This window comes from Bos mutus, chromosome 5 (genome assembly GCF_027580195.1).
Source record: "Bos mutus isolate GX-2022 chromosome 5, NWIPB_WYAK_1.1, whole genome shotgun sequence".
NCBI classification, from domain to species: domain Eukaryota; kingdom Metazoa; phylum Chordata; class Mammalia; order Artiodactyla; family Bovidae; genus Bos; species Bos mutus.
Window position 1 is genome coordinate 38,081,556 of NC_091621.1, and position 19,025 is coordinate 38,100,580.

General features: G+C 36.3%; 1 protein-coding gene across 1 annotated transcript in view; it reads left to right on the plus strand.

Moving 5' to 3' along the window:
• Window positions 1-19,025, plus strand: part of ARID2 (AT-rich interaction domain 2) — a 208,334-nt gene that overhangs the window by 135,206 nt on the left and 54,103 nt on the right. Inside the window, exons 7-15 of the mRNA XM_005907871.3 lie at window positions 3,708-3,774; window positions 3,871-4,121; window positions 4,447-4,543; window positions 4,638-4,847; window positions 5,636-5,803; window positions 11,943-12,024; window positions 13,868-14,002; window positions 14,970-15,166; window positions 15,419-18,276. Coding sequence (XP_005907933.2) covers window positions 3,708-3,774; window positions 3,871-4,121; window positions 4,447-4,543; window positions 4,638-4,847; window positions 5,636-5,803; window positions 11,943-12,024; window positions 13,868-14,002; window positions 14,970-15,166; window positions 15,419-18,276 — 4,065 coding nt within the window. The remainder of the gene's footprint in view (window positions 1-3,707; window positions 3,775-3,870; window positions 4,122-4,446; window positions 4,544-4,637; window positions 4,848-5,635; window positions 5,804-11,942; window positions 12,025-13,867; window positions 14,003-14,969; window positions 15,167-15,418; window positions 18,277-19,025) is intronic.

Below are 19,025 nucleotides of genomic sequence, written 5' to 3' on the forward strand. Positions count from 1 at the left end.
CATATTCCAAGGCCAACATGCAGATTCTTTACCACTCAACACCTGGGAAGCCCATACCTCTTTGTATATATAATAATTTTTCAATTAGATATAGGTATTGGAATACTACATTGTTTAGTGTCTAGTATTTGGTGTCTTTCACGAATGTTGAAAATTGTTCTGGTATACTTTTAATTAATATATGGGTATTTGTTATGACAAATACAGGACTTGTTCAATTGTTAAGTCATGTCCGACTCTTCATGACCCCATGAACTGCAGCATAACCGGCTTACCTGTCTTTCACTGTCTCCCAGAATTTGCTCAAACTCATATGTGTGTGTGTGTGTGTGTATACACATATATGTATGTATATGGGGGAACAGAGGGAGAGAGAATTTATCTTCTCGGTTTAGTAATTGCTAGGAACCAGACATCAAATTGCCAACATCCGCTGGATCATGGAAAAAGCAAGAGAGTTCCAGAAAAACATCTATTTCTGCTTTATTAACTATGCCAAAGCCCTTGACTGTGTGGATCACAATAAACTGTGGAAAATTCTGAAACAGATGGGAATACCAGACCACCTGATCTGCCTGTTGAGAAATTTGTATGCAGGTCAGGAAGCAACAGTTAGAACTGGACATGGAACAGCAGACTGGTTCCAAATAGGAAAAGGAGTTCGTCAAGGCTGTATATTGTTACCCTGCTTATTTAACTTATATGCAGAGTACATCATGAGAAACGCTGGACTGGAAGAAACACAAGCTGGAATCAAGATTGCCGGGAGAAATATCAATCACCTCAGATATGCAGATGACACCGCCCTTATGGCAGAAAGTGAAGAGGAACTAAAAAGCCTCTTGATGAAAGTGAAAAAGAGAGTGAAAAAGTTGGCTTAAAGCTTAACATTCAGAAAACGAAGATCATGGCATCCGGTCCCATCACTTCATGGCAAATAGATGGGGAAACAGTGGAAACGGTGTCAGACTGTATTTTTTGGGCTCCAAAATCACTGCAGATGGTGACTGCAGCCATGAAATTAAAAGACGCTTACTCCTTGGAAGGAAAGTTATGACCAACCTAGATAGCATATTCAAAAGCAGAGACATTACTTTGCCAACAAAGGTTCGTCTAGTCAAGGCTATGGTTTTTCCAGTGGTCATGTATGGATGTGAGAGTTGGACTGTGAAGAAGGCTGAGTGCCAAAGAATTGATGCTTTTGAACTGTGGTGTTGGAGAAGACTCTTGAGAGTCCCTTGGACTGCAAGGAGATCCAACCAGTCCATTCTGAAGGAGATCAGCCCTGGGATTTCTTTGGAAGGACTGATGCTAAAGCTGAAACTCCAATACTTTGGCTACCTCATGCGAAGAGTTGACTCATTGGAAAAGACTGATGCAGGGAGGGATTGGGGGCAGGAGGAGAAGGGGACAACAGAGGATGAGATGGCTGGATGGCATCACCAGCTCGATGGACGTGAGTCTGAGTGAACTCCGGGAGTTGGTGATGGACAGGGAGGCCTGTTGTGCTGCGATTCATAGGGTCACAAAGAGTCGGACACGACTGAGTGACTGAACTGAACTGAACTGATGATCTTTTGGGTTTATTATCTCTGTTCCATTATGTAGAAAAAGTGTCTGTGTAAATGTATGGGGCGGTCATTGGGCTCACCTCATTTGCCTACCATATTTCAGTAATTACAGTTTTGCATTGTTTTCTTGTCCAGTTTCTTTTAAACACTTGTTTTATACATATTGGTTTATCATGGGATGACTACTGCAGTACCATTATGACCTGATCAAAATTTTCTTCCAAGCATTTTTCATAGATTTTAATTTTATGTATATTTTTACCCATAAGACTTTTTAAAGTATTTTATTTATTCAGCATTTATTTTGATTCAAATCACATCTGCCTTTTCATGCATTTTTTTTCTCCAGTGTGGGTTTGCAGATGACATTTTTCTGTTTTCATTTGTCAGAAAATGTCTTTATTTCAGCTTTTATGTTGAAGAGCAGTTTCACTGTAAAGTTTCTATAATACTTTGCCAAATGTTTACTTCCATGACTTTGAAACTATCCCACTGTCTTCTGGCTTCCATGATTTCTTTTAGAAAGTTTCCTGTAATTTTAGTTGTCTTTAGTTGTCTTTTTCAAGGTTATCTGTCCCTTTTCCCTCATTTGCATTTAAGATTTTCTTCATCATTGCTTTTCATGAATTTTTTTATGATGCTTCTCCACATTTTATTTTTCTTTTCTTAGAGTTTTGAGTGTTTCTTAAGTCTATGGCTTGGCACCTTTCAATTGATTTAGAAAATTCCTTGGCCCTGTCTTTTCAAATACTGTTTTTCCCATTCTTCCTATTTTCCACAGGAACTTCGATTAATTCTGTGTTAGAACTTTTCAGTGTATATGTCTTGAATGATTGTATTCTGTTCATCCTTTTGTCTTTTCATGCTTCTAACTTGATATTTTTCCTGCCATCTCTTCCAGTCACTAATTCTTACCTGAGTGGAATGTAATCATTCATTAAATATGTCCATTCAGTTTTTGTTTTCAGTTCTAAAATTTCTGTTTATCTGTTTCTTAAAGTTTCTGCTTATATGCCAAACTTCAGTCTTATCTTCTGTTTCTTTTTTTTCCCATGATCATTAAAAATTCCTCTCTGATATCTCTCTTATTTGAATTTCCTGTGACCCTTTTTTCTTTGTTATTGAACATTGTCTTCTTCCTTTATATGCCTAGTTTTTTTTATTGTTACCAAACATTTTTTTATCTTGAGTTTTTTTGCATTGAGTCCTTTTGCTCAAAGTCCTTTTGTGGACTTTTTCTCATGTTATGAATTCCTCGAACTGAAATAGTCATTTTGAAATACACATCAGAATGTTTAGAAATAGTGAACTAATACCCCGTGTGCTTCTTTATTAGTCGAGAAGTAATAAGAAGTAATAGAGCTAAATGGCATAGAGAAGTTAAAACTGAAACTCATTCTGTATAGATTTATCAATATAAAGGTGTTTGTTTCTTAGCTTGAAAAAGATTAAGCAGTGGATTTTGACTTATTCCCTCTCTCATAAGGATCAAAAAATAATTTGTAGATATGGAGTACTAAAACACAACCTAAATATCTGGGTTACAAATCTGTAAACATAAATGCTCCACTACTTGCTTTTATATTTTCTTCTAGATACAGATTTACTCAGTAGCTAGCCAGTTATGTCTTAGGAGTCTATAAATAGAAATCTGTTTCTGTGTGCAGTTTATTAATGGGATTAATAACTGTCAGAATTTTTGAGTACTAATGAACATAAATACCATTTCTAGATATTTTCTATAGCTATGAAGTGATCTGAAAATATCTGTGATTCGTATTGGTGACAGTGTCAGAAGAATTTCTATTACCACTGTGGTTTGTTTTCTAATATTCAGAGTTGAAGAAAATGCTAAGGAAATGACAAATTTTAGTTAGAGGTTAATGAACTTAAAAATGTCATTCTTTTTAGAGATGGGCTGATTTCTTTCACAGACCTTTTAGGATCTGTGGGCCTCTGGCCAAAATGATATATTTGAACTATAGAAATTCAAGTATTTGTGTCAAAGAGCTAAGTATATATAATACAATGATATCTACATGAACTGAAAATAGTAGAACTATTGTGAATATTTTTAAAGTAATAGAATAGTTATTTCATATTATCAGAATTAAGTGTAATAATTTCTCATTACAGTTTTGGAAAGACATTGTTGATGATAATGAAGTACGTGACCTCATATCTGACAGAAACAAGTCTCATGGTAAGTCAATGAGGAAGTATTTTTAAATAAATTTGAAATATCAGTAATAATAATTGCAATATCAATTTAAGTAAACTATGTTTTCTTCTGTTGTAGAAGGTACATCAGGAGAATGGATTTGGGAATCTTTATTTCATCCACCTCGAAAGCTGGGCATTAATGATATTGAAGGACAACGGGTACTTCAGATTGCAGTGATTTTGCGAAATCTTTCCTTTGAGGAGGGCAATGTTAAGCTCTTGGCAGCTAATCGTACCTGTCTCCGTTTCCTATTACTTTCTGCACATAGTCATTTTATATCTCTAAGGCAATTAGGCCTTGACACATTAGGAAATATTGCAGCTGAGGTAAGCATGTGACAGAACCTTAAAACAGTTTTTATAGTTGGCAGAATATTTACTTAAAACTTTAGGATGTGGGATTATTATATTTGCCATAATTATAGAATATTAAATGCTTACATATAGTTTTTGCCTAAAGTGGTATTACATAGTTGTGTGGAGAAAAATATTTGAAATGATGCTCCAGATTTATTGACGGCTATTTTCACAGTCATTACATTTTTAAAATTATAAATGTTGTTCTATTCCTTTTTATTCAATTTGAATTATGTATTTGGATATAAATTGAATGAAGCCTCTCTCAACAGTAGTGTCCTTCCTTTTTTTTCAGCTTTTATTGGATCCTGTTGATTTCAAAACTACTCACCTGATGTTTCATACTGTTACAAAATGCTTAATGTCAAGGGATAGATTTTTAAAGATGAGGGGTAAGTGCTCACAAGTTTCTCACTGTCAAAGTACATAAGCTTTGTATCATGTTTTAAAAGACAAATACATGTTTGTGCTATGTATGCTTTTCAGGCATGGAAATTTTGGGAAATCTTTGCAAAGCAGAAGATAATGGTGTTTTGATTTGTGAATATGTTGATCAGGACTCATACAGAGAGATCATTTGTCATCTCACTTTACCTGATGTGCTGCTCGTAATCTCAACACTTGAGGTGCTATATATGCTCACAGAAATGGGAGATGTAGCTTGCACAAAAATTGCAAAAGTAGAGAAGAGCATAGGTAAGACTAAACCAAAAAAGAAAAATTAATTTTCTTTATTGAGGAAAAATACTTACTGTGCTGTAAAAAAAAATCATAGTTGATATTTGGGGTTTACTTTTTATTTTGAGGAATCATTACCCTTTCAGACACACTTGTGTTATTCTTTCTGCCTGTTTTAGATAATAAAAAACTTCTATTATAGAGAGACCAGGGTGCACGTGGCTATCGGTAGTCTTTATTTCTTCTCTTTATTTCTGTTACTATATATTGAGTTTGAAATCAACAAGATGTCTGTGTCTTACTCTCCAGGAAGCAGGTCCATCTGTTTCAAGTGGTCAGTGCTGGTAGTGGTACTGTTCATGAACTCACCTTCTTAGTGAGTTGTCAATTTTAAAGACACTCACTAAAACATTCACATTAATGTTTTCATCAGTGATTCAAATTATTTATTTCCTTGGTATAAATACTAAAATCAGAGTTAATAAAGATTTGGCTTGAAAAGTATTGAGAAATAAAGATGTATTTTCCATATCAGTAGTTCCTAAATCTGGCTACACATCAAAATCACTTGGGAATGTTTTTAAAAATGAAGATAATCTAACATCTACCCCAGAGCTTCCAAATCAGTTTTCAGAGATTGAGCCTAAAAATCTAGAATTAAAGATCCACAGATAATTCTGATGTATAGTGATTCATAAACTGGCATTTGAGAAGCAGCGTTTTATATATATAGCATATATTTTTCAGTGATGTCATTGTTTTACAAAATTATTGACTAACAACTGTTGATTTTTAATTTGTTTTAGACATGTTAGTGTGTCTGGTTTCTATGGATATTCAGATGTTTGGCCCAGATGCACTGGCTGCAGTAAAACTTGTCGAACATCCAAGTTCCAGTCATCAAGTTTTATCTGAAATTAGACCACAAGCTATAGAGCAAGTCCAAACGCAGACCCATGTAGCATCTGCCCCAGGTTAGTGTCTTTGTATAATCTCTTTCAGTGTGGTTATTGGAATGTAAGATTTAATACTAAGGATAAATTTAAATTGGCTTCCTATGTGGCACTAGCTGTAAAGAAGCTGCCTGCCAGTGCAGGAGATGAAAGAGACGCGAGTTTGATCCCTGGGTTGGGAAGATCCCTTGGAGGAGGGCATGGCAGCCCACTCTAGCATTCTTGCCTGGAGAATCCCAGGGACAGAGGAACCTGGCAGGCTACGATCCATAGGGTAGCAAAGAGTCAGAGACAACTGAAGTGACTTAGCACACAGCACATAAATTTAATATGAAGTACAGGGAACTGATGTTTGACGATAGTTGGCCAAATGAGAATTGAGTATGTACATTAATTTCTTACATATTATACATTCCAGGAGCAGCAGGATCAAGGTGAGCACAGAAGAGGTATAGTATAATAAATAAATGAAGTTGAAAAGGATTTAGAGTAGTGTGAGGGATTAAATATTATTCACAGCTGTGAGAGCATTAAGTGCCCTAATGGGTTTGTGATTTTTGTCATTAGAAATTGATAGACCAGGAATAAGTTAATCATATATTACCTTATAGTTCTCTCAGGTGGTTATCAGAATACAGAACCATAATACCTTTATTATTTTTAAATCTTGTAACAAAACCCTTCAGAATCAGAGCTCATGATCAGACATGTGTGTGTGTGTGTTGTTCAGTTGCTAAGTTGTGTCCAACTCTTTGCAACCCCATGGACTATAGCCCGCTAGGCTTCTCTGTCCACTGGATTTCACAGGCAAGAATACTAGAGTGGGTTGCCATTTTCTTCTGCAGAGGATCTTCCTGAGCCAGGGATCAAGCCCCTGTCTTCTAAATTGGCAGGCAAATTCTTTGCCACTAAGCCACCTGGGACGCCTATGTGCATGTATACAAATGCTAATGCATGCACCCTTCCTAGCATTCCCTTGAGTCAATTGTATTTAATTCAAATATTTTTAACTAGAATTCAGACCTGTCCTTCAGTTCTTAGACTGCTTTCTCCTGGGTCATTATGAGTTATTATTTTATATTTTAGCACTCAGCCTTTTTGCACTCCACTTTCATTTGTCCTAACAAAAACAAACCGTCTTTCACCTCACCTTCTTTCTCACCATGGCAACCCACTCTGGTACTCTTGCCTGGAAAATCCCATGGACTGAGAAGCCTGGTTGGCTACAGTCCATGGGGTCGCAAAGAGTCAGGTAGGACTGAGCGACTTCACTTTCACTTTTTTCACTTTCTCTCTCACCATTCCCAAGATAATTCTCTTTCCCTTTTTTTTAATGGAGAATGCTCAGTTTCTCAGTTGATCTTAACACTTTATAGTTATTCTGGGAGCTCATGTGGCATGAATTTCTACTTCTTACCCCTTCCCTTACAAATTTACTAGCATTTAAATTCATTCTCCTTCTTTCCTTTGTCTCAGGAAGAGATGTTAACTATTTGTACTCTGAATACCAGTCTTTGCCAACTCCTCTTTTCTGTATCTTAAACTTTTCTTTCTTTAATTGCTTCTTCAGCCTAGAAATACATTCAGATCATTCTCAACCTTTCCCACTGTCAAAACAAAAACCTCATTATCCTTAATCTTTAACTACTACATTCATTTAATCACCAAATTCTGTTGAGTCTTCCTAAATAATTTTTTGATTGCCCGTACTGATAACTCAGTTTGGACCCTCCTCTTCTCTCTCCAGCTATCTTGTTCTTCTCATCTCTCATTTAATCATGGTCCCTGTCTCTCTTCCTCTCTTCTATTGTAACCCATATTATCAAAATTATATACTCTATGCAAAGTATGTAATATGTATCACCTATTTATTTCCATTATGCCCCTCTGCCATATAATGGAGTTATATCATATGTGCATTTAACTTACTAGAAGGCATGAAATAAATAGGTAATTCTGACTGCTAATTTTAGTGAGCTTTCACCCATAGGCAATAGATGTTAAAGAGCAGATATGTATTGGACAATCGATGATAAGAATGTTAATAGTTTCTTAACCTTGAAAAGGAAATGAAACAGTTCATGCTAGTTAAGTGGGTAGTGGGCGTATATTTTTTATCCTCAAAGGAGAAACTTTTAAATTAATTTAAAATATTGTTAATGAGGGCCATTGGGAAACTGTTCAACAGAGTGAAACCAATAAATTATCAGTGATATGCTGGTAATAATAGGTCATTTGAAGAATATTCAGAGGTAATTTTCATGAAAACTCCTTTTGCCTTATTGCTGACCTGTGACCTTAACAAATGAACCCAACCCCCAGCCTGAGTAAATCCTCATTGGCAAATGGAATAAAATTAAATATTGAGAGTTTCTTGTGTATGTAGTGCCATTGATAGAAGTTTGAATAGACCTCTAGGAACCTAAAAGAGTTCATTTTTTGCTGGTGAGCACTTTTTTACTTGCTCATCATGAATGACAACTCTGAATTGTTTGATTAGTTACCACTTATAGTTTGGCTTTCCTCTCCATCATTTGTTTAATACTGTTTTCTAATGGAATGGTTATCTTCAAACTTTTAGCTCCCTTCCTCTCATGTATCTGCAAATACTATGTTTTTGTGATGTATTAAATTGATACTTACTTTTTATATCCTGTGGAATCTTGATATGTAACATTATCCATTTAAAAAATAACACGTATTCTTAGTATTAGAAATTTTATACTATTCCTCTTTCTCCTTGAACTCAGATCCATCAATACTTACATAGACATGTTAATTTTAAGGTTTTTCAATTTTGTTACATTATAAAGCTCTAAGTGTTAAAATTTTATTGTTACAAGGTTTAATAATAAACAGTCCATAAAACAATAGTAAATATATTACAAACTTTTATAAATATTAAATAAAAGAAGCAGTTATTGGAAGTGCATCTCATAATGAGATGGACAAGACTTTTCTGCTAGTTTTCTGGAAAGTATTACTCTAGTGTATTTCAGAGTATTTTTTTTCTTGCTAGAATTGCAGTTAGTTTCAGCATTAATTTTATGTTTTTCCTTTTTATATATTTAAGTTCACATCATTAAATAGTTTATATCAATAAATAGTTGAGAGTAGAACTTAAAGTTATTATTTTCAGAATTATCTAAAAATTATTAAAATTATATTTAATGATCTTCTGAAATTTTGAGTTCTGCTTTGTTTTGTTGAAATCAAAGAATTAATAATACTTGATTTGTAAAATTATTTATTGCCCAGTTAGTATAGATATTTATTTTTAAGTTTATTGAAAACATATCAAAAAATATTAACAAGATATGAGGGTAAATTAAAGTTGGTACTCTTTCAGTTGGGTGCACCTTGTTTAACTGAATATATTCAGGTAGTGTTGGCACAGTGGCTCTGCAACTTTATGGTGTATCAGAGTCACCCAGTGGGTTTGCATGCTGATTTCTTGGCTCCATACCCTGAGCTTATGATTCAGGTGAACTGGAGAATTTTCATTTCTAACAAGTTCCCATGAGATACTGATGCTTCAGGTCAGGGCACGATTACTTTGAGAACCACTAGGTTAGGAAAATTTTAGTAGTCTTCATTTCATGACCACAGTGTTTTTTGATAAAATGCTTTTTGTCGTGTGCATGAATACATTTTTGTCAGTTGGCACTGGAGATTTACCTCATTCAATTATGGAAAAGGTCTGCCACATAACCTAACTGATTAAGTTAGTCTTTATTAATCAAGGGTATTTTGTGTCAATTTCTGTTACTTAGAAAAAAATTCAACTTTATTTTTCAGTCTAAGAAAATATGTTGATTTATGTTCGCATGAAATCTTCCTTATTTCAGAATTCTAAGATAGTTAAACTTGCCATGAACTTGTCATGTGAATGAAATAAGATGCCACTACCTTCAGTATTTCTGTAAAATATTCTGTGTGCTTTACTTACTCAAGATTCTAACTTAAAAAGTAATACACTCTTTGGTAGTAGTTGAAAGATGGAGGCGGAAAGGACATTAAGCAGAAATTGTCATCACTTTATATTAATCATATATCTGAATTTAGAACACGCCAAAGGACCAGAATACCCAATTTTTAAGGCTGTACATTGCCCTTAACTATAATATGTAAAACACTGGGATAGACCTGAATCCTTACGCTAATACCTTGGTTTAAACACATTTTGTGGATACTAATGTTTCTACTTCTCCTGTTGGTGTTCCAGAGGTATTTATACAATCATCATCATAGCTAACATCTACGTACCGCTCTTTATGTGCCAGGCATTGTTTTAAGGGACTTACATATTAACTTCTGTAATCCTCATAACCATCAGTGAGGTCAGTGTGCTGTTACTTTGCCCCATTTTATAGCCAGAAGGGTTAAGTAGCTTGCCCATGGTTACACAGCTGATGAGTGATGGAACTCCAGAGCCAGTCTATCTGGCTCCAGAGTCTTGCATTTAACCATATCTTACAGTGTTTAATAGAGTTAAGACTTTGTTCCAAAATGATTAAAGAGCAGTCATCAAAGAGGAGGTCTTGCTTTCATGCACAGCAGTTTTAGGAGGGAATATATACAAAACTTTGAAAATCTGGAAATTGATTCCTTCTAAAGTATAAGTTCCCTTTGTATTCTTTGGAATGTCTTCAGGTATCCTGAAGACAAGGATTCTCAGTTTGTAGCCACTTTCATAGTAATTATATATTTCTAGTTTATACTTTTAATTGTGGCTCTATTATTTTTCCTTATGCATTGTTTATAAAGTTTCTCATAATTTCAACATAGTTTGTAATATTTCCTGCAATTGTTTATTAATTGATTCAGATTTCAGTCAGAGTAGGGTATATTCTTAGAGTATACTTGATCAAGAAAAGAGAAATTTCTACATGTATTTAGGCCCTAGAAAGGCATTTTCTGTAACAGTCATCAAGTTAGGAGAAGAAAAAAGATAGGCTGGGGTTGCACAAGAAACATACCTTTGATTCTAATTATGATGTTCTGTTAAGAAGCAGAATATCACAGTATGTCCTCTGAAATGTGACAGACCTGAATTCAAAGTCAGCACTCCTAAAAGAAGGCTTTCCAGCTATACTCAGCTCTGCTGTCTCCATCATGTGTTCTTTGTTAATCTCTGAGCTTTAATTTTTTCATTTGCAAAATGGGGACAATTAAATTTAGAACTATATATAAGATTAAAACAAATCATGTAAATGTAAATGGTTTAATAGAGAGTAAGTATTTAAACGTGGCTGGCTGCTGTTAGCTGTATCCCAGTGGAAGCCTGGGGTCTCACCAGATAGGTCAGGATTGCTTCAGATCATTCACAGACTGGACTGACTGTGGGGCTCTTCTAGTTCCAGTAATTTAGAAATTTATGTTTTGTTTGAGGGTTCTGAGAAGCTTTGCTAACATGTCACCTGAAAAAAAAAGAAAGTACATTTTGTAGGTTTAAAAAGCATATATTATTAATAATGCTGATTCAATGGTGAAACAATATAATTTTTAATCTATAAATATGTAAGATTCCTATTTCATTATAAACTTACTGTAATATGATCACGTTTCTATTATCCCATGTTTTTCTTATTTTTATTAGTTCCAGCATAGAAGTTGGCTATTTGTTCATTATATCTGGAAGTTTTATATATGCCACTTACAGAGTTAATATTAATATTTTAAATTCAAAAGTGAAATTATTTTTGATGCAGTCTGCTTCTGTAACTAATCTGAGAGAGATGCTTATTTACTGATACATTGTGATGTGTGTCCTCGGGCTAATTGTTTTAATCAAGTTGAGTGTTAGTTTCTTTATGTATACCCACCTCACAGAAGAATTAAAAAGATATTAATAGTATAAAGTTAAAACTCAGTGTCTGAAAGTGGGAAAAACAGAGTTTATATTAGTGAAATAATCCATATTATTTGAATGATTGTGAGGTTAACAAAAAATAGTTCGTATGAAGGATCTAAGACAGTGACTGGTATAATTAATATGTGTTCCAATATACGTTTCTTTCTCAAATTTCTATTATTTTCAATATGTTTATACACCTTTTTAAAAGGTATTCATTGTGAGTATTAACTGGTTCCATATCCATGAACTAAATATGGCCTGTAGTTTTAAAAAATGATGTAGCTAATGTATTTTTTTCTTTAGCTTCCAGAGCAGTTGTAGCACAGCATGTTGCTCCACCTCCAGGAATAGTGGAAATAGATAGTGAGAAGTTTGCTTGTCAGTGGTAAGTGGTTTATTTCTATTAAGGCTTTATCCTTGGGAAGAACAAAGCAAATGAGAAAAGGAAATTATTTCAGCAGTCATCCAGAATGTTTTACTCTGTATTTCTTTCTAGTTAGAATAGGATATCATTTATACAAGAAACGACAGTATAAAATCACTTCACCTGTATTTTGGAATAGTTTGAAAGTAAAGTATCAGAATCTTCAGAATTAAAATAGTCTTTGATTAAAATTTCATTAAATCACACCACTTCTTTTCAAGCAAAATTTGTGTTAAAAAATTGTCATTGATTTTGTAGAAAATAAAGTTTGTTGTATTATAGAATTTGTTTTTCTTAATATTTTATTAAAACAATTGGACTGACTTCTTAGAACCAGATTTTGTTATTAAATGTCCCTTTTTTTTTTATCAAAAGCAAAATTTCTTGTTCATTGCTAGTTAATTTTTTCTTTTTGTGAGTAGTAAGAGGTAACTAATCAAATGATAGAATAACTAGTATGTCTACATTGAAATATTAATTTTAAATTTTTTTGAGAAGACTGACTGGTCACATCTCAGCCACTTCCTGAAAAAAAATAAATGTAGAATTGGTTAGATTTCATTTTTTCATGGCTAATTGCCTCTACATTGCTTATGAATTTCAACTTAAATTCTTTAGAAGATTAACAGATTGAAATGTAAGATCACTTTTCGGTGATGTATTACTTTAAAAAACTTCTTTCCCTTTTCCCCCATTCTCTAACATTTTTCTCCCATTCCATGTTCCTGTCACTTTATGTTCCATATTTTTGGTGCTTTCATATCTGTGTTCCTATGACACTTTTCTCTACTTTTCTTAAATCAGGTTTATGGTAATATCTCTAATTTTTTGCTATTTCTTCATATTCTGTATTGTTAAACCTGACGCTTTATACTTGATAAATCTTCCAATGATATTTGAAAATATTTGTCTTCTATATTGAAACCAAACAGTTTTTTGTTTCTGGTCTATTTGAAAACTCGATACTCAAAGTTATGAAAGTTAGAAAAAATAAGTACTGCATCCACTGTAAAATGTGTGTGTGTTAGTTACAGACTTGGTCTTATAAATTCTTATTTCTGCCATTTCTAGGGAGGAGAAGAGAAGCATTTTAAATTATTTTATCATAATTATCATTTGATTCAGTTAATAGGAAACAGCTGTAGGTTAGCCTGTCTTGTATATATATATATAGTGAGTTCTAGAAAGAGTCCTTTATGGTTAACTAGGCCTCCAATCCTAACTTATAGCTGCAGTCACTCTATAACAAAGACAAACTGAAGTTTGAATTACCTTGTAATTAATTAGGAATAGAGTCTCTGAGGTGGGGAAGGGGAGTGTGCAGCATGAGAAGTATCATTGTTTTAAGAAGTAGTTAAATGTTTAGGAGAGTTTTTTTCTGAAGAAATTTTATTCAAGAGCAACAAAAGTTTAGTTGTTTTTCCTTCATTTTTCACATCACCAATAACTCATAATTGGGAGCTTCTGTTATATTTTGAGTATTCACTGAATAAAATTAATGTGTTGTAGAATATTTATTGCCAGCATACCATCTCTGCTGATGTATTCACATATATTTGTGAATATTGGTTTTTATATTTGTGGATAATGATATTTTATACTAAAATAAGAATGATTAAGGAATCTCTTTTTATTTGATTTAGTCTACCTAAATCTTAGCATATATTTTGCAAATAGCATGATAGTGAAATTTGATCAATAAGATATGATTATTAATTTATAACACATTGCCTTCAAATGGTTAAGTATAGATTCTATAGTATATTGCATAATGCCATGTATTTTTTTTTATTTCCTCTTTTAGGCTAAATGCTCATTTTGAAGTAAATCCAGATTGTTCTGTCTCTCGAGCAGAAATGTATTCTGAGTACCTATCAACTTGCAGTAAATTGGCTCGTGGTGGAATCCTAACATCAACTGGATTTTATAAATGTCTTAGGTAGGATTTATATTTCTTTAATTTACATACCCCTTCCTCTGTTGAGAACATAACAACTATCTGTGCTGTGTTTAGTTACTCAGTCATGTCCAACTCAACGGAACCCTATGGACTGTAAGCCTGCCAGGCTCCTCTGTCCATGGGGATTCTCCAGGCAAGAATACTGGAGTGGGTTGCCATGCCCTCCTGCAGGGAATCTTCCCAACCGAGGGACTGAATCTAGGTCTTCTGCATTGCAGGCAGATTCTCTACTGTCTGAGCCACCAAGGAAGCCCAAGAATACTGGAGTGGGTAGACTATCCCTTCTCAAGGGGAACTTTTGACCCAGGTTTTGAACTGGGGTCTCTGGCATTGCAGGTGGATTCTTTACCAGCTGAGCTACCTAGGAAGATGTACCAACTATCTACCTAGTCTTGAATATCTCCACTACTTAAAGTTTTGTATGGTTAGATTGTAATGTGGTGGAAGTTTAAATTGAAGGGAATTTTGATATCAAACATGGTGTTTGTGTTTAAACATTCTGAGGTTTATCAAAGAAAGAAAAGGGAGAAATTAAGTGTACGCTTTTCCTGCTGTTTATATGTGTTAAAGACATAGCGTTCGCCCTTTAAAATCTTGAATAATAGTCTGTGACTGAGCTCTGTCTTCAAACATCATGACTTTTTGATATTTTGCAAAGTTCATAAACTAGGCATTGACTTGATGTAGCTTTTTTATTAATTACATATGTAGTAGAATTGTTTTAAACCCTACAATGTTAATAATAATTATTTTTGAAATTGGAGAATTGATCTTTTACATTAATATTTAATTCTTTGTTTCCCATCCTTGTAGAATATATGATTCATATTGGTTCATATATAAGTAGCAGTGAATATACTGTTGCTGTTCGTGTAAACATTGTTAGAATTTAGTGTTTTTTGTTAATGTGCTAGTTATTAAAATTGAATGTGTGTGTACTTTACAGAACAGTCTTTCCAAATCATACAGTGAAGAGAGTGGAGGATTCCAGTAACAATGGGCAGGCGCATATTCATGTAGTAGGAGTAAAACGTAGGGCTATCCCACTTCCCATTCAGATGTACTATCAGCAGCAACCTGTTTCTACTCCCGTTGTTCGTGTTGATTCTGTACCTGATGTATCTCCAAGTCCTTCACCCGCAGGTATTTTTATTGTGATTAAATATTACCAATTTAATAAGAAGGCTAAATGAAAACATGTATTATATGCATTCAAGATGTATAACTTGTCCTTGTTTTTCAGTAGCATTTTATTTCTTGTTCTATTATTTTATCATATAGTGCAAAGTTGTTAATTTCTTAAAACTGTTTTCTCTTGAAATTAAGTAAAATAATTTCTGCATGCTGCTTTTCAGTCATTTCAGTGTGAATTTTAACTTTTCCTCATAATTTCAGGAATCCCTCATGGACCACAAACTGTAGGAAACCATTTTCAGAGGACTCCTGTTACCAACCAGTCTTCAAGTTTGACTGCAACACAAATGTCTTTTCCAGTACAAGGTGTTCATACTGTGGCACAGACTGTTTCAAGAATTCCACCAAATCCTTCGATTCATACCCACCAGCAGCAAAATGCTCCGGTGACCGTCATTCAAAATAAAGCTCCGATTCCTTGTGAAGTCGTTAAGGCTACAGTAATCCAGAACTCTATACCCCAGACAGCAGTTCCTGTTAGTATTGCTGTGGGAGGAGGAGCTGCACAGAGTTCTGTGGTTCAGAATCATAGTACAGGGCCACAGCCTGTTACAGTTGTAAATTCCCAGATGCTTCACCATCCATCAGTAATTCCACAGCAGTCTCCATTACACACAGTGGTACCGGGGCAGATACCTTCTGGCACTCCTGTTACAGTGATTCAGCAAGCTGTCCCACAGAGTCATATATTTGGCAGAGTTCAGAACATACCAGCATGTACTTCTACAGTTTCACAGGGTCAACAGTTAATCACCACATCACCCCAACCTGTACAAACTTCATCTCAGCAAACATCAGCTGGTAGCCAGCCACAGGACACTGTTATCATAGCACCCCCACAGTATGTAACGACTTCTACATCCAATATTGTCTCAGCAACTTCAGTACAGAATTTTCAGGTAGCTACAGGACAAATGGTTACCATTGCTGGTGTCCCAAGTCCACAACCCTCAAGGGTAGGGTTTCAAAACATTGCACCAAAACCTCTCCCTTCTCAGCAAGTTTCATCAACAGTGGTACAACAGCCTATTCAACAGCCACAGCAGCCAACCCAACAAAGTGTAGTGATTGTAAGCCAGCCAGCTCAACAAGGTCAAACTTATGCACCAGCCATTCACCAAATTGTTCTTGCTAATCCAGCAGCTCTTCCAGCTGGCCAGGCAGTTCAGCTAACTGGACAACCAAACATTACTCCATCTTCCTCACCATCACCTGTCCCACCTACTACTAACCAGGTCCCTACTGCCATGTCATCTTCTTCCACACCTCAACCACAGGGACCGCCTCCTACTGTCAGTCAAATGCTGTCTGTGAAAAGGCAGCAACAGCAGCAGCATTCACCAGCACCTCCACAACAGGTACAAGTACAAGTTCAGCAGCCACAACAAGTACAGATGCAAGTTCAACCACAGCAAACAAATGCAGGAGTTGGTCAGCCTGCTTCTGGTGAGTCGAGTCTGATAAAACAGTTGCTGCTTCCAAAGCGTGGTCCTTCAACTCCCGGTGGTAAGCTTATTCTCCCAGCTCCACAGATTCCTCCCCCAAATAATGCAAGAGCTCCTAGTCCTCAGGTGGTGTACCAGGTGGCCAATAACCAAGCAGCAGGTTTTGGAGTGCAAGGGCAAACTCCAGCTCAGCAGCTATTGGTTGGGCAGCAAAATGTTCAGTTGGTCCAAAGTGCAATGCCACCCACTGGGGGAGTGCAAACCGTGCCCATCTCGAACTTACAAATATTGCCAGGCCCGCTGATCTCAAATAGCCCAGCAACCATTTTCCAAGGGACTTCTGGCAACCAGGTAACCATAACAGTTGTGCCAAATACAAGTTTTGCAACTGCAACTGTGAGTCAGGGAAATACAACTCAGCTCATTGCTCCAGCAGGAATTACCATGAGCGGGACCCAGGCAGGAGTTGGACTTCAGGTGCAAACGCTTCCAGCCACTCAAGCATCTCCAGCTGGACAATCATCTTGTACTACTGCTACTCCCCCATTCAAAGGTGATAAAATAATTTGCCAAAAGGAGGAGGAAGCAAAAGAAGCAACAGGTTTACATGTTCATGAACGTAAAATTGAAGTCATGGAGAACCCGTCCTGCAGACGAGGAACCACAAACACCAGCAATGGGGATACAAAGGAAAATGAAATGCAGGTGGGAAGTCTTCTAAATGGGAGAAAATACAGTGACTCAAGTCTACCTCCTTCAAACTCAGGGAAAATTCAAAGTGAGGCTAATCAGTGCTCACTAATCAGTAATGGGCCATCGTTAGAATTAGGTGAGAATGGAGCATCTGGAAAACAGAACTCAGAACAAATGGACATGCAGGATATTAAAAGTGATTTGAAAAAACCTCTAGTTAATGGAATCTGTGATTTTGATAAAGGAGATGGTTCTCATTTAAGCAAAAACATTCCAAATCACAAAACTTCCAATCATGTAGGAAATGGTGAGATATCTCCAATGGAACCACAAGGGACTTTAGATGCCACTCAGCAAGATACTGCCAAAGGTGATCAACTAGAAAGAACTTCTAATGGACCTATATTAACTTTGGGTGTTTCACCATCTGTGAGCAGTATACAGGAGGCCTCAAATGTGGCAACACAGCAGTTTAGTGGTACTGATTTGCCTAATGGACCTCTAGCTTCAAGTTTGAATTCAGATGTGCCTCAGCAACGCCCAAGTGTAGTTGTCTCACCACATTCTGCAACCTCTGTTATACAGGGGCATCAAATCGTAGCCGTTCCCCACTCAGGATCAAGAGTGTCCCATTCTCCTGCCCTGTTGTCTGACGTTCGGTCTACAAATGGCACAGCAGAATGCAAAACTGTAAAGAGGCCAGCAGAGGATAATGATAGGGAAACAGTCACAGGAATTCCAAATAAAGTGGGGGTTAGAATTGTTACAATCAGTGACCCCAACAATGCTGGCTGCAGTGCAACGATGGTTGCGGTGCCAGCAGGAGCAGATCCAAGCACTGTAGCTAAAGTAGCAATAGAAAGTGCTGTTCAGCAGAAGCAGCAGCATCCACCAACATACGTACAGAATGTGGTCCCACAGGTGAGTCATTGTCCTGTCACATTTCTCTTAAAAAGTCCTGATGTGTAAATATGATTTTAGGGGGAAATGCACTGTTCTTCCATGTTTTACCTTGAAAAGGTAATTGGGAGGACCTAGCAATGTACTCAGGAGAAGGCAATGGCACCCCACTCCAGTACGCTTGCCTGGAAAATCCGATGGACAGAGGAGCCTGGTAGGCTGCAGTCCATGGGGTCTCTAAGAGTCGGACACGACTGAGCGACTTCACTTCCACTTTTCACTTTCATGCATTGGAGAAGGAAATGGCAACCCACTCCAGTGCCCTTGCCTGAAGAATCCCAGGGACGGGGGAGCCTGGTGGGCTGCCGTCTGTGGGGTCGCACAGAGTGGGACACGACTGAAGCGACTTAGCAGCAGCAGCACCAGTGTACTCAAGCTGTCGTGCTCTTTTATTTTTCTCTGTTCTTTGTAATATTGAACAATTTTCAGTTGTTAACTTAAACACATGGTTTAAAGCAGTGGTCTCCAACCTTTTGGGCACCAGGGACCTGTTTCATGGAAGACAGTTTTTTTTCCATCCCTGAGGTGGGGTGGGGGAAATGCGAAGGTTCAGGAGGTAATACCAATCATGGGAGCAGGTGACTCTTCCCTTGCTAGCCTACCGCTCACCCCTGCTGTGCCACCTGATTCCTAACAGGCCACTGACAAGGGGTTGAGGACCCCTGGTTTAAAGCATTTTTCTATGTTGTTGTACACGCAAGGTAGAGCCA